Source organism: Alligator mississippiensis, chromosome 14 (assembly GCF_030867095.1).
Source record: "Alligator mississippiensis isolate rAllMis1 chromosome 14, rAllMis1, whole genome shotgun sequence".
Taxonomy (NCBI): Eukaryota; Metazoa; Chordata; order Crocodylia; family Alligatoridae; genus Alligator; species Alligator mississippiensis.
In genome coordinates, this window is record NC_081837.1 from 38,080,171 (window position 1) to 38,094,523 (window position 14,353).

The window sequence follows — 14,353 nt, forward strand, 5'->3', positions numbered from 1 at the left end:
CTGCTAGAAGATGCCTGCCTGACATCCACTGCGTTGCGTATCAGTGCAAATTCTCCTGTGCTGCTTTGCAAAGGACAGAGGATGCATGCAGATTCACAGGCCCTACAAGGTTTTGCTGGGGCTGACAATAATGGCACCTGTAGTGCCACGGAGTGGAGTAGAGCTGCAACCTGAACCTCTGGCCTGATATTAGAACAGGAGCTTGCAATAGCTACTCATCCTACTGGAGATGCCCCAGCGCTGGGGGAGAAAAGAGCGATGCATGGGACCATGCCCAGTGGAGCATGACTGCTTGGACTCTGCCGTACGGCCTCTTACCTCGGAACTTCTTGGGCGGATTATCCAGGTCGCCGGCTGCTGGCTCCACCACGCAGCGGTCATCGACCAACCTGGAAACAAGCACAGAAACAACGTCTCAGTGACAGCAACTCAGCTGAACTCAGCAGCATCACAACAAACCTCAGAACTACCAAGCCAGCCACTCCGCTGCCTCATGGTGCAAGTCTAAGCAGACGTGATACCATGCAATGCTGGATGCACGGTGCGACTTCCTCTGTTCTGTACAGCACTGGCCCCACATGAGACCTACATCTGGGTCCCGACTCAACCAGCACCTAGCACGACCCTTTGCCCAGGAAACCCTCGTGGTCTTCACCGTGCACCATTCTGAGCTGCCCATATATTCCAGCGCTCACCCATCTATTGATCCCCTAGGATGGGGATGGCCAACCTGCCGCACAAGTGGCATGGGCAGCCTCTGTACATGGCATATGGCAGACAAAGGAGGGGACAGACAGCATAGCAGGAGATAGGACAGGGAGCACAGAGCAGGTAGCAAAAAGCAGAACAGCAGATTGGGCAGGAGAAGGGGATCAGAGTGGCACTCAGGGAGGGTATGCGGCTAATGGGTGGCATGCCTGCCAAAGAGACTGGCCCACAGTGCCCTTGGATGATGGCTGCAGATAGCAAAACAAAGCTCCAACGTGTGCAGGGATCCTGGTTTTCTCTGATAACACCCCCCCTCCATTTTCAGATCAAAAGAAGGAACCCAAAATCCACATTTTTCCATGATTAAAATGAAATGCCACTTATATATATGAGAGGGAGAGAGAGAGGTGTTTCATTTTAATCACAGAAAAATGTGGATTTTGGGTTACTTTTTTAAATTTGAAAATTGAGGATTTTTTTTTAATCGGAGAAAACCAGGATCCCTGGTCATGAGAATAATCCCGTAGGCACAGTCCCACTCTGCAGCATCTCGTGTCCCTGTCCAGACACTAAGATGCTATGGATCCAGCTGAAGGGGCTATGCAAGGGGAATTCTCTCCTTGAACATAAAGGAGTTCCAGGCTAGGCAAAGGAACCAGCTGTTACACCTCCAGGTGTGACTGTAGGATCCCTGGCTCTATCCCAGTGCTTCGGCTGCCAATCTCAGCAGAAATCAGGGAGCAGCACTGACAGAAAGTAAAAAGCAATGAGCATGAGACACGCACATGGGATTCAACACAGCACAGCCCGTTTCCTGGATTGTTAGGACCAAGCTGCTGCAGCATTTGGAAGTTATTGCACTGCTTCCAGATGAATGGAGAAACACTGTCAAACTGTGCAACACGGCTCCTTTGGCTTTGCCAAAACCAGAGTCAGACGTCCTTCCTCAATGCAACTGCTCTTGGGCAAGGGGCTGGGGGCAGGGGTGGGGGGGGGGGGGATGTCAGAGAGATCCCAAACACACAGGCTTTGTTCCAAGGAACTGAGGCTGTGGATGGACATGGTCTTTTCAAACCACTGCCGCGCTCCACTTTGCAACCCCTCATCTTCAGGGAAGCCAGCAGCTGCTCTGCACACCACAACCTATCTGAGCAGATGCCTGGCAGGTGTTGGAGATGGCCCTGGCCCTGCAGCGCCATGAGGGGCAGTGGGTGTAGCTGGGAAACAAGCTCCTCCAGAGAGGCTGGCCATACCTGCTTTTCCACTTTGGTTTGCTCCCTCCTCATCTCACTCTGCTGAGGAGATGGGCTGAGGGAATCCAGATTACTAGTCACCACCCCTCCACCCGGGGGTAGGAAGTGAGAGGCTTGTCTTTATCTGCCAAGGGCAGCGGAGGCTGAATTGAGCATGTGGAGAAGCATTTACACCTACACAGGTCTGCACTAGGTGCAGAATCCAAGGGATGGTGCATGAATGCCCATCACAGGATCACGGGGCAGGGGGGAGGCAGGGGCAGCACAAGGAGGTAAAACAACTCATGCTACATGGCACACAATTTGCTACGGAGCGAAGAGGAAAGCCCAGACTTCCTGAGTGTCAGACCTGTGCCTCAATCGCACCACCATGCCATGCCCCGTGGCTGCAAAGTGGCACAATGACCCCTGGGATGATAAGTCTGGACCATCACAGCCACAGCATTACTTCTGCATGGACAAGCCTGTAGGGTGACAGCTTCATTTGTCATGTTGCGGGTCTAAATCAGACAAAAATGGCTCCCATGACTGCAGCTGAAATAGTCCCGTCCACAGCTCGCCCTGCCAGCCTGCTCCCCAGAGTTCAGGCCCCAGCAGGCTTGCTCTGAAATGGCCAGGAGCTGGAGGAAAAAATTGCTCCAGCTAGGTAGCAGCACCTGAGAGCAAACCAAGAGGGCCGAGCAATGCCCAGGCCCATGCTTTTGCCCCGAAAACTGCCCATGAGAGTCTCTCCATCTCTGTGCAGCAAACCCAATAGCTATAACCACCCTCAGGCCCCACCCTGACCCATGCTCCAGCTAAAGGGAAGAATTCCTTTTGGTTGCTCCACTGAGAGGAATTTGGACTCGGCTCCGCTTCGCAGGAACCTCGAGACCCCAAAGCAAAGAGAATGCAGCAGCGGCCTTGAAATCGGAGGCGTGGACAGACAGGGACCAGCCCTGATCTGCCCACGCGGGTGTACATCGGCTTGACTAAAGCAGAGTTCCTCCAACTCGAGACCGGCATTGCCGAGGTCAGAATCTAGCTCCGCGTCACACCCAGCGCCTCTCCCCCTTCCCCTTCCCCTTTGATGGGGTTGCGAGGAAGCAAACTGTGGCTTAGTTCTTCTGGCCGGTTTCTAAAGCTATTTTCAACTGATGCAACAAAAGCTCTTTGGGACAGAAACCACCTGCAATTTACAGCACCCGGGGGCCTTGGGACCCAACTGTAACACAACGTGGTAATAATGAAGTCTCACAAATTATATGGCTTCTGTTTGGCTCCCTCCCCATTTCCACCAAGCTGTCTCGTAGGCTACAAGAGCAAGATCTGCCAGCAGTCTCATTTGTTTGGGACTGTTAAATCACATCTAGCCCTGTCCAAATGATCAGAGCCAGCACCCAGCAGTGTTCTGTGTCACAGGGGGCCAGGAGACAGAAATCCAGGCACGGGGACCTCATCCAAAGCCCAGTGAAACCAATGGAAACTCCCAACCACTTCAAAAAAAACCCCAACCCCTTCTATCAGCTGGACTAAGATGTAGATCAGGCCCTGCAAACAGGAAGGTATTAGTGTCTTTTAACCAATGTTACTATTCTAGCACACGTTACCGGAGTCGTAACTACCTGTGAAACTCTCACGCTCCTGTTGCAAGGCTGATGACACTGGGTGTTTGTCTTAAAAGTCCCAGCTCCCGGCCTCCTGGGATTCGCACAAGAGCCTCAGCACGCCTATGCAAGGAGCAGTATTTTTCTAGTCTGGCAGGCTGTGGGGACGCTGTGTTGGGTGGCAGTAAAGGTTAACCCCAAGTCACGACTGTACAAGCATTTCGGGACTGGGGCTGCAAAAGGAGACAAACGCGTTGCTTCGAGGCTCAGCAAGTAAGGGAAATTCCCCCAAAGAAGGTGCTAAAAATGACAAGGCAACACATTGTTTTGTTTAAATCTGATGCCGGGGAGCCTGACTCATGATTTTCAACAATGCTGAGGGCCTGCTGTGGGCTGGGGAACAGAGAGGCTTTGTCACAGCCCGGGCCGTGTCCAGCACTGCTGCTGGGCTGCTAGATGCAAACTTGTGTCCCTCAAGCCTGCACGGGGACCACAAGAACGTGGCAGAGGGGGGCGGTGGGAGGCAGAGGCAGGACGGCAAGAGAGGGAGGCAGAAAGAAACCTAGCAGAGAGGGGAACTGGGTTTTGCAGAGCATAAGAGAAGAGCAATGCCCCATGCCAAAGTCTTTTTTATTATTACTAAAAGGGGGTGGGTAGTTCAACCACTGACTTAACTCAAAAGGGAGCAATTAGACCACAGGCAGAGTTATGTGTGCATGGCAATAGCAGCTGGGGGGGGAAGGAGGGGGGGTTCACTCCCCTTATCTGCAGCCCAGACTCTCCATGTGTACATATTTCCTCTGAAGCTGCTAATTACAGCCTCTGCTTCCCATTCCCCATCTGTAGCACAGGGAGGAAAGGCCAAGCGATAGCAGAGGAGGGAGGGTGCCATGCACTGCCCCTCCCTGCTGCCCACACGCACACGGGAAGCCCTGCATGGCACCCCTACTGAAAACAGGACGCCCACCCGTGGCAGCAGGGGATGGGCCTGAGTCACAACAGAGTGAACTAATTCGAGCATTTCAGGATCCGGGCCGCAAAAGGAGAAAAGTCTCCATTGCCCCTTCCCAAAGAGCTGTGTGGCAACCTCAGGGAGCAGGGCAAGGGAGGACATGTGTCTCAAAGGGGAGAAGCTAGAGCTATGTACACGCATGGCAGGGACCCATGCTCAGCTGGTAGAAAGCACCCTCGTCCTGTGGATATCCATGCCCATCAGGAAGATTCAGGAAAGTTTCCTGCAGCCTTGTCTCCCCCACTCCACACACACTGTGGGCACTGGTTGCTGGGAGCTTTGGTACTGGCTGGCCGGCCGTGCAGGGCTTGAGGCAAAGCTTTCAATTGTGGAGCTGCAGTTTTCAAGACTCCACTGACTTTCAAAAGGAGCTGGGGTGCTCTAAGGGGCTTAGTCCTGCACCAGTACATCATTTACAAAGGGATTTAGGCACCATTTGGCGCACAGTGGGATATTCACTGCTTGTGCAAGTTAGACACCTGACTCTTATGGGGAATTAGGTGTCCGGCCAGCACTTTTTGAAAAAACCTACCAGATACCTGGTGCCTTTAAGAGCCCAAATTCCCTTGAAAACCTGACTTTGTAAGATTAAGCTTTAAGTGCTTGGATAAAACTAACATGATTTCACAGAGGTGCCAAGAACCACTCCCACAGACTCCAGCCAAATTGGAAGTTTGGCTTTATCCTCTGAGTGCCTGGATTTACCAGTCCATAACGTGGGATTAAAAGCACTGACCCCAGCTGCATTAGGAGCCTCCATTGGTTAATGAACAGAAAGTGGTTTCAGATCCTTTAAGCCTGGGATTAGTACTCCGCAGGAACGCAAAGTTTTGTTTTTATTAAACTGATACGCCGCAATAATGTTCTTGAATAAGAGAACTGAAAACAAAGGCTTCTGTCACTACTGACGTGAGTCATGTGTCATGCTGCAGAGGTACAGGCATGATTCAACTAATACCTGGCATTAGGTGTCTCAGCGGTACAAGAAAGCTCACCACGCTAGAACTGCCCTTGCTACGACAACAGCATGGATCTGATAGGACAAAATGAACCCTGTAAGATTAGTGGGGGGAGCACCGACAAGGGCTAAGACAATGGCTACAGCTCTTTATTACAGTGCACTTCACTCATAATTCACTTAACTGCATAACATGATGCCAGTCCCAACTTTTTGCCTATTCCATAAATGGCATCAACCATCAAATAAGTGCACAAACCACGTGAGCACCTTACATCTTTCCACCCCGCTCACTGCTTTGCAAGTCAATGACGTTGCACAATGCTAGTGCCTGAGATGGTGAAGGGGAAGCAGCTCTCAAGGACCTGCTAGCAGAATTGATGAGACCAGACCAGTTTTGCAGCTAGTAGCAGTTTTGAAGAGGAGAAAAGATGGCCAGTCTGGGGGCAAGTGACTTCCATTATTTTCAAGGATAAAACCGATTATTAGAAGCCTTGCAAGTGACAGCAAGTCAGTTCCAGGGTTGGTGGCAGAATATTTTTAAATAAGGGAAACTACTGAGTTTGGGGGGCTACAAATGCCAAAGCAATGGTAACAGTAGGTGGGCCTACACGTGCATTTAACTGCACCTAAATTTAATGCACATTAGCTTAATGCGCATTAAGCGGGTTTAGGCTGGTGCTACAAGTGCAGGCATTAATGCTGTGTGTGTGGACTGACTTGGGACTAACTTTAGTCCCAAGTCAGTCCACACACGGAGTGTCAATGTATTTTAATGCATCTATATGTGCGTTAATGCACTTCAACTATTTGTGCCTAAATTCACCATGTTTAATCCACATTAAGGGTATGCATGTGTAGACACGCACCCTCAATGCACATTAACTTAGGCTAATGTGCATTCAAGCATTATGTGTAGATGCACCCAGTGTGTGCTTATGAAACATTGCTTACACAGAGTTTGGGCACGTACATGCTTTAGGGAACTGTGTAGGCCACCGATACTCAACCTTTTTACACTCAAGGCATCCCTTGGAAAATGCCAGCTCCTAGTTTTCATGCATTTTTTGACTGCAGAAAAATAACAGAACAGTTTTTCTGTTGCAAAGAACTCAAAACGACCAAAGCAGGGCAGAATGTTTTTAACACCATGGATTCCTACCTGAAATCTCTGGGTTTATCTTGTGAATCGTGTTTGCGCACCTAATGGTGCTAACATTGCATGGCACCCCTCAGCACCCCAGAAAGGATGTCAAGGCACCCTGGTTGAGACTCGCTGGTATAGACCTTTCAGTCCTGAAGCTACATAGAGCATGCTGCAACTGTGAACAAGAACCAGCCCCTCCATGTTTAAGCATCTGGAGAAAGACAAAGGTAAGCGAGAGCGGTTTTGATGCCTTTATCTAAAACAACCCATGAGTGTCCCGGCTGATAGGTTTAGGGTCTGAGTCTACTGCTTTCAGCCTAGGCAGCCAAGCGCATCAGCGTCTGGCTCATTTTCAGATGCGAGTAATTCTGATGATTTCAATGGGACTGGCCTTAGTGGACAGAAGTTTCATGGAAGCAGGAGGTTTCAGTAGAGAAGGGGAACCAGTCAGCCAGCAGTCTGCACAAAAGGGCCATAGCTACAGTTACGTTGGCTCTGGAGGGAATGCTTTGAATCTTTAGGATCCATTTAGGTAGATGATCTTGATGCCTTGGGAAGCTGTAGGATCATCAGCTACTCCACAGATTTGTTGCAGCCTTGAAGAGGTCTGGGGAAGAGTTTGGAGGCCTGGACTCTACTCTGAGCACCTGAGAGCAAGCATTAGAAAGCAGAGAGAGCAGACCCATGAATACACCAGAGATGGCCTAGGAGCTAGGCTCTTGCACTGGGCTCTAGTTTAAGTGACCAGGCCACCCCATGAACAGCCAATCTCTCTGAGCACCTTTAGTGAGCCTGTGAGTAAGCCAGGGCTAGTCATGCAGGGCATGTCCCCATGGCAAAGCTTGCACATGTGTTGGAAGAGGATCCTGGCAGCTGTCTTAGGAGCATGAACTTGCAACATCCCATGAGCTCTATATTATTTCTTGAAGCCTTTCCAGTGGCAGGGAAGCATGGAGCGCTGGGTTCTGTTTCCGATTGCGCCGTTTCAGCTGTGACCTGAGCAGAACTAGCTCAATCCTTCAGGAGACCTTAAAAAACAAATTACGCAAGCTCGATGCTCGTGAAAGAGGCCAGATGTACAATCCTGAGCTGGAACGTCTGTACTGGACAGTGGACAAAAGAGAGCTTTCCCCCCGTCCAGGAACAGGCCCCCTGTTCTGGACAGGTCAGTCTAACAGGCTAGTCAGCCTCCGGCCCACTGCAGAGGCCACCCATGAGGACCACTTTAGCAGCAGCTGACAACTTCGACACCTATAACTGAAGCCAGCTCCTTCCCACAGGTCCTGGTACAAACACCGGCAGCAGTTTAGCTCCTGGTCATTCACAGCCTAGGTTGGCATCAAACCAGCAATGCGAAAGCAAGAATCTTTCTATCGCTTTATCAGTCCCCAGCTCCATGCTGGCTTTCCTATTACCCCCAGAAGTCTCCACCACTCCCCCTACAACCCTGCGTGCTTAGGGCAGGATGAACGAGGAGGAAACAGCACTGCTTTCAAACAGCTTGGAGGCAAGCTCTCCCTGACCCAGGGCTATCAAGTTACCCTTTGCCCAGCAGTCCCACCCCTTAAATCCACCTGCAATCACAAGGGCAGTTATCAAAGGTGTGATTTTGCATTAAGCAGCAGGCTCCTATTCAGGTGTGTGTACACAGAGCCCTTCCCCACTGCACAGCAGGCATGCTTGCCCCCGGCTGCACGATCTCAGAGCTCCCTTCTCGGCGTCACTGAGCTCAGCAGCCTATGCTGCATGACCCAGGGTGCTCAGGGGGAGTGGACTGCAACAGTCCTTTAAGCAGCGCACCGGAGTCCAAGATACGTCTCTAGGAGAAGACATAGTCGTAAGTCAGAAAGGCAGGTAAGGCTGCAGGGCAGAAGCAGGAAGCAGAAAACCTGGGTTCTAGTCCAGCCTCTGCCAAGGATTTGCATAATCAATTCCAAAAAACATCCGTGCCTCTGTTTCCCCTACTCTCAGTGCTGATAAAAGTCATCCACCTTTGTGAAGCACTGTGAGATGAAATCACAGTGTGTACCTGCAGGGAGTTATTCTTAGCACTACATAACCCACCTTGGGACCTGCAAGGTCTGGAGGATGCTCCCTCACCAAGGTTTTGAAACAGCTGAAGGCGTGGCTATTCCCCTCCTCCCCCCATCATACCAAGACTCCCTGGTGACTGTGAATCTAGTCCATGTCATGCAGAAGACCCATGAGGCTCAGTATTTCACACTTTGCTATCGAGTTTTAATGCTTTGCTTCAAGTGGGTAAATGGTGCCTCCTGCCACCAGTGCAGAGAAGGAGAGAGAGACACGAGCCACACATGACAGAGGTCACTCCCAACACTTTACATGCGACTGGCAGGCACCCAGACACCGTGGTGCATGGACAGTTACAGAACAGCATCACTCCTGACTGCAGAGCTGCCCATGTGTACTGTGCATTGCTGGAAGGCATAGCCAGTGCTTTTCCATTTCCAGAAGGGCTGGCCTGTGGCAGCGCCTCCAGGGAACAAGTCACCCGTTGCTCCAGCCCGCAATCAACTTGTGAGCACCTTCCCCTAAAGTATTTCTGCCCAGAAGAACGAGATCCCCTGGAAACAGAGAGCGTTGGTCTTCCATGAGCTCCACCAGCTAAATACACCCCAGAGCACGATACACAGGAGATATTTAATGGCCTCATTGCTTAAATTTCACATAGCAGGAGTCCTTAGCGACTAAAGAAGCAGACTGAGAAATATGCTTCTATGGCTCCACTGCCAGCTCAGGAAGGAGTTTGGTCTAGCGGTTACAGGAGGTGCCTTGGTCAGGACTCCTGGGTCCCATTCCCAGCTCCAGAAGGGGGGTTGTTCTTCCTACAGGCAATGATTGTCTGCACCCCTGGGATCCACTTCTGCCTCGAGAAGGGGAGTGTTCTCCAATGGCTGCAGCAGGGAACAGCAAGTCAGGACTCCTGGGATCCTTTCTCCACTGATTTATTTGTGCCTGTGCCTTGTCTTTAACATGGGGAATGCTACTTCCCTGGGACACAGGGTTGGGAGGTTTCCCTGGCCACCATTCACAAGGAGCGTGGAGATCTGTTGCCAGTACTATGTAAAATTAAACTTTATTATGAGCGGGAGCTTTGCGAAGGCTCAGAGGGGACTCGGGCACTGTAAGCCCATGGGAGTCAGGTGCTCAACTGCCCTGGTGGAAATCTCTCCACGATGCTACGTGCACAGATAAACACATGCACACACCAACAAGACTCCCTAAGCAGCAACAACCCCACCTGTGCTGGGAGGGCTGGGTCGCCAGTGCACCAACACAGCCCGCTCCCTCTCACAGCCTTTGCTCAGCCAAGTGTGCAACATGCAGCTCTGCGACCTCTGCAGCTGCTTTTGTCCCTGGCCATTGGCAACTGCCAGTTCCCTTCGATGTCTTTGGTTGGCAGCAGCAGACCGACTGCCCGTGAAGTCAGCTTGCCGCCGCCCCCCTCCACGCGGAAGGTGCTTTGTGTCAGGCATGTTACGGGGAGAAGGAGATGAGGCAGTGACTGTCTTGAGCAAGCAGACTCCTATCGGGTGTTCATCCATGTCATAAAAACCACTATAAAGTTTGGCAGCTCCATTCAACTCCACCTCCTTCTGCTGTAGTTAATGCAAAACCTCTAATGCTAGGGTGGAAGAAGGGTGGAATTGGCAATGCCCTTTAGCCCGAGGATAATTCTTCTGACATGTTTGGTCACTGCCGCTGTCTTGGTCTCTGAAGAGGAAGATCTCCAGAGAGTCTTTTGTTAACTCCCGCTGACGTTCCAGCTTTGTCATTTTGCCTCCTTGAAATGCTCGGGTTTGACCTGTGCCTCTGTTGAGCTAAGCACCGAAGCGCACATGTAACTGTACGCACACAGACGGATCCCATCTGCTTTACCAGGATTGTTCACGGCCTCCACCAGCCCGCATGCTGCACCTCTACGAGCTTTCCTGAGTGAGCACGGTCTCATAGTTAAACGGGACGCTCAGGACATCCAGGGGTGAGAACGAGACAGTTCTTTTCCTGCCTGTCCCACTGATCCACTCCATGGCCTTGCCTTCCGTGTGCCTCTGTTTCTTCTACTGTAAAATGGGGATATTGACCAGAATATGAGATCCTTTTTTTTTTTTAAATATTAGAAGGCCAGATTCCAGCCCCCTTGCTTATACCGGGTAGCACCTTAGTCTTGCTGAGGTCAGTAAAATTGCATGGGGACTATCCAAAGAGCATTGAACTCCACAATTTGAGCAAAGCTACCAGGATAAAGCCCAACAATCTGGGATCTCCCAGTAAAAGCCAGGAAAATGCATGACCTCACAACGCAAACCCCTGCGGCAGGGGTGGGCAGAAGCCTTTGTGCTGAAGCAACAAAGAAATGGTAACACCAAAGTAATACTGATTCAGAAATAAATACCTAGGGGATCCCTCCACAGGCAGTCTGTCACAGTCCAATTCTGGGTCAAAATCTGGAGTCATTAATCATTCAAAAAGTCACCTTGGGCACCTCCAGGTCAAGTTCTTGTCTCATGCTCACGCACCTTCCCCATTCCTTCAACAGCAAAGTATACATGGGGTTTCCCCAGTAGAACGTAACCAACATTTCGCCTGCCATCCCATCAGGAGGCAATGCTACAGCTCCCCATAGGAAAAAGTAGCAGCCCGAGTTCAACCCACCCCCCAGAGCCAAAGGCTTTCAGGCGGTGCAGGTCTCACTTTGCAGACCTCCTTACTCAGGTCCATCCTCCTACAAAGCACTGCAGGATTCTTCCCTAAGGCTTAAAACTCCATTCAGTCCAGTTTTGGACTCAAGCAACTCCTCCTTTTGGAAAATTAATCCCCGTAACTGTCAGCTCAGTGTTGTGGCCACTCGAGACAAGCACAGCAAGCCTCTCTACTGCCTGGGAGCTCTAAGACTTTAAACCAAAAGGAAAGCAAAGCTTAAGCATAAACCTGCTAACCTCCACCACACCTAGAGCCAAACGGTCCAGGCACGGTGACTGATGGAATCAGAACAAGGAGCTCCATGTTCCCCACCCCGGTTATATACAGGCATTCACGTAGACCCGCGACTCTCAGCCAGGGTGATTTGGTCCACTGTTCAGTGTGTGTTAGGTGTGCAAACATGACTGGCAAGATAAACCCAGAGGTTTCGAATAGAAATCCATACTGCAAAAAACGTTCTGGCCTGGTTTGGTGTTTCTGAGTCACTTGCAACAGAAGAGTGAAAACTAAGACCTGGCATTTTCCAAGGGACACCTCGAGTTTATCAAGGGGTGCCTCAAATCTACTGAGGGGTGCTTCCAGTCTAAAAGGTTGAGAATCACTGACCAAACAGAGCCTCAGAGAAGCAGAGCCATCTACATTTGAAAGCCACTCGCAGGACTCGCAGGGTGCTGGCACCGATTTCTCTACAAAACCCACTGGGCCCGGTTATGCTCTCACTCATGCTCCAGAGTCCATCAGGAGGATCTTCAGCAATGCCAATAAAGCAGGACCCCCAACTACAAGAAGAGAGGTGACAGAGGCAATGCCACATAGACTATTTGCTGTCTAATGTTTCTGCTTAGTGATGTTTGTTTGGCAGCTGGAACCACTTTCCCACCCAAACCCAGACACTTCAGCTAACAAAGGGGATTGCACTTGAGACTCTTAGCAATTCACCTTCCAGGACCGTGGCTCACTTTCCCCTCTGCTCTTTGGCTGCTGCTGGAGAGGATGTCAAACACAAACGGATGGGGAGTTTCCGGTGCTGTGCTCAGCTGGGTATGAAGTGTTATGGCCGGGACTGGCTAAGCTATTTGACTAGCAAATGAGCCAAACAAGATGTGCTCTGCAAACAGGCCTGGGGAGAAGCCCTCTCAGTAAATAACTCCGCTCCTTTATCGCAGGAGCGATTGAAAGTGTGGTTGTGGAGGATTTTGTGGCTGCCCTCCTCAGAGCTAGGGTGGAACCAGGATGAATGGGATGAAGCAAAGAAAAAGGTGAAGACGGCTATGGGAATACAGACAACATGCGAATAGCAATGGCTGTGAAAGCACAGACTAATTTCCCCAAGCGAAAGGGTGGACACCCCAATGCAATGAGACTGGTGTGGATCTTAGAGAAGAGAAACCCAAGACTACGCAGCAATGCTGTGCAGGCCACATTGCAGCTAGATGACCCACGGGCCTCTCCCATCCCTGCCTTCAATGATCTGACATAGGGGCTACTCCGAGCCAAGCCATCAAGGCTAAATCCAGACTATGTCACTGCGTCACAACATCATTAGCATTGAGAGAGCAGGCTGGTGAAGGAGACCTCGCCAAAATGACCTTGGGAAAGTTCTCCCACCAGTTCAGGGGCACACACTGTGCATGTGTATATGGAGGTGTGCATGGAGGCGTGTGCACCAGCAGGTTTGCTCCTGTTCTGCATTTGCATGCGCGCACCCGTCTTTATAAGTGTACATGCACAGCTGCGTGCATCTTGCGTGTGTACCTACACAGCTCGTTCCAGAGGCGTGCGTGCAATTGTGATCGCACCCAAGTGTGTAGGCAAGCGTCCGCACACGCGTTGTTGTGCGTTGGTTTATCCCTGCAGGCACGCGGGACCATGCCAACCGACTCTCCGTCGCACAAAAGTCAGGCAGCTCCTACCGTGGAAATGGTTCACATCACCCACCCTGGCTGCGGTCAGCCCGCCGTGTACCTGGTGCACGGAGCACAACCCCCAGCACAGGGACGGCTGCCTGCCTGGACGAAGCTGCCTGCCCTGACTTCCCATTCCCCGACCTGCATCCGCATTTCAGGGGCTGGGGCAGCCGGAGGGACCTCGTGCCACCTAAAAGTCACCCCCGGCGCTGACTGGGGAGGGCGCAAGCGAAGGATCCCACTTGAACCTGGAATTAAGCAAAGCGGCAGCTGGAAAGCTGGGTGCAGAAGGGAAAGGTCTTCACCCAGAGCAGGCTGGACGGAGAGGGGCGCCGAGGGTGCACTGCACGCGGCGCAGCCCAGTCGTCCCTCGCCGGAGCCAAAGAAAGGTGGCAAAGCGGAGCAGGGTCTCGCCGGTGGCTCCCGGCAGCCTTCCAGGACGCGGGCGGGCGGGCAGAGGGGGCAGCTTGGGACGGGGCACGCGTGCCCGCCGCACTCACCCCAGGGTGCTGATGAAACCGTTGACGGAGCCCTCGGCGTACAGGGACACGATGTCCCCGACGTGCAGGAAGCTGGACATCTCCGTCATGGTGCTCGGCGCTGCGCGGAGCGGAGCGGGCTCCGCCGGCTCCTACCTGCGGCCGATCGGGGCGGGCGGGCGGCAGGAAGCGGCGCCGCCCGCTACATGCACTGCACGCCCCGAGCAGGGCGCCTCCCCGGCCACTCCCACCTCCCTGCCCGCCCCGAGCGGGAGGCGGCGACTTGCGCAGCGCCGAGCGCAGCCTCCGGCCCCGCCAGCCAGCCCCCGCGCAGAGCGGACCGGCCCCGCCACCGCATCCCGGGCTGCGTGCTCCCCGAAATCCCAGAGAACGAGTCCAAGCACAGCCCAGCCCCCCGCTCGAAGTGGGACTGTCCCCGACGACATCATCCCCAGCACATCTCAGGCTGCGTGCTCCCTAAGATCATAGAGAATCAGGAGCCCAAGCCCTGCTCAAAGTAGGACTGTCCCCAACTAGATCATCTAGGGCTGCGTGCTTCCTAAAATCCTAGGGAATGA

General features: G+C 52.3%; 1 protein-coding gene across 1 annotated transcript in view; it reads right to left on the minus strand.

Moving 5' to 3' along the window:
* ITPR3 (inositol 1,4,5-trisphosphate receptor type 3) overlaps positions 1–13,971 on the minus strand; it is a 68,462-nt gene extending 54,491 nt beyond the window's left edge. The window contains exons 1-2 of the mRNA XM_014594568.3: positions 13,797–13,971; positions 319–389 (exon numbers count right to left, since the gene is read on the minus strand). Coding sequence (XP_014450054.2) covers positions 319–389; positions 13,797–13,885 — 160 coding nt within the window. The 5' untranslated portion in view covers positions 13,886–13,971. The remainder of the gene's footprint in view (positions 1–318; positions 390–13,796) is intronic.
* Between the last annotated feature and the right edge of the window lie 382 nt (positions 13,972–14,353).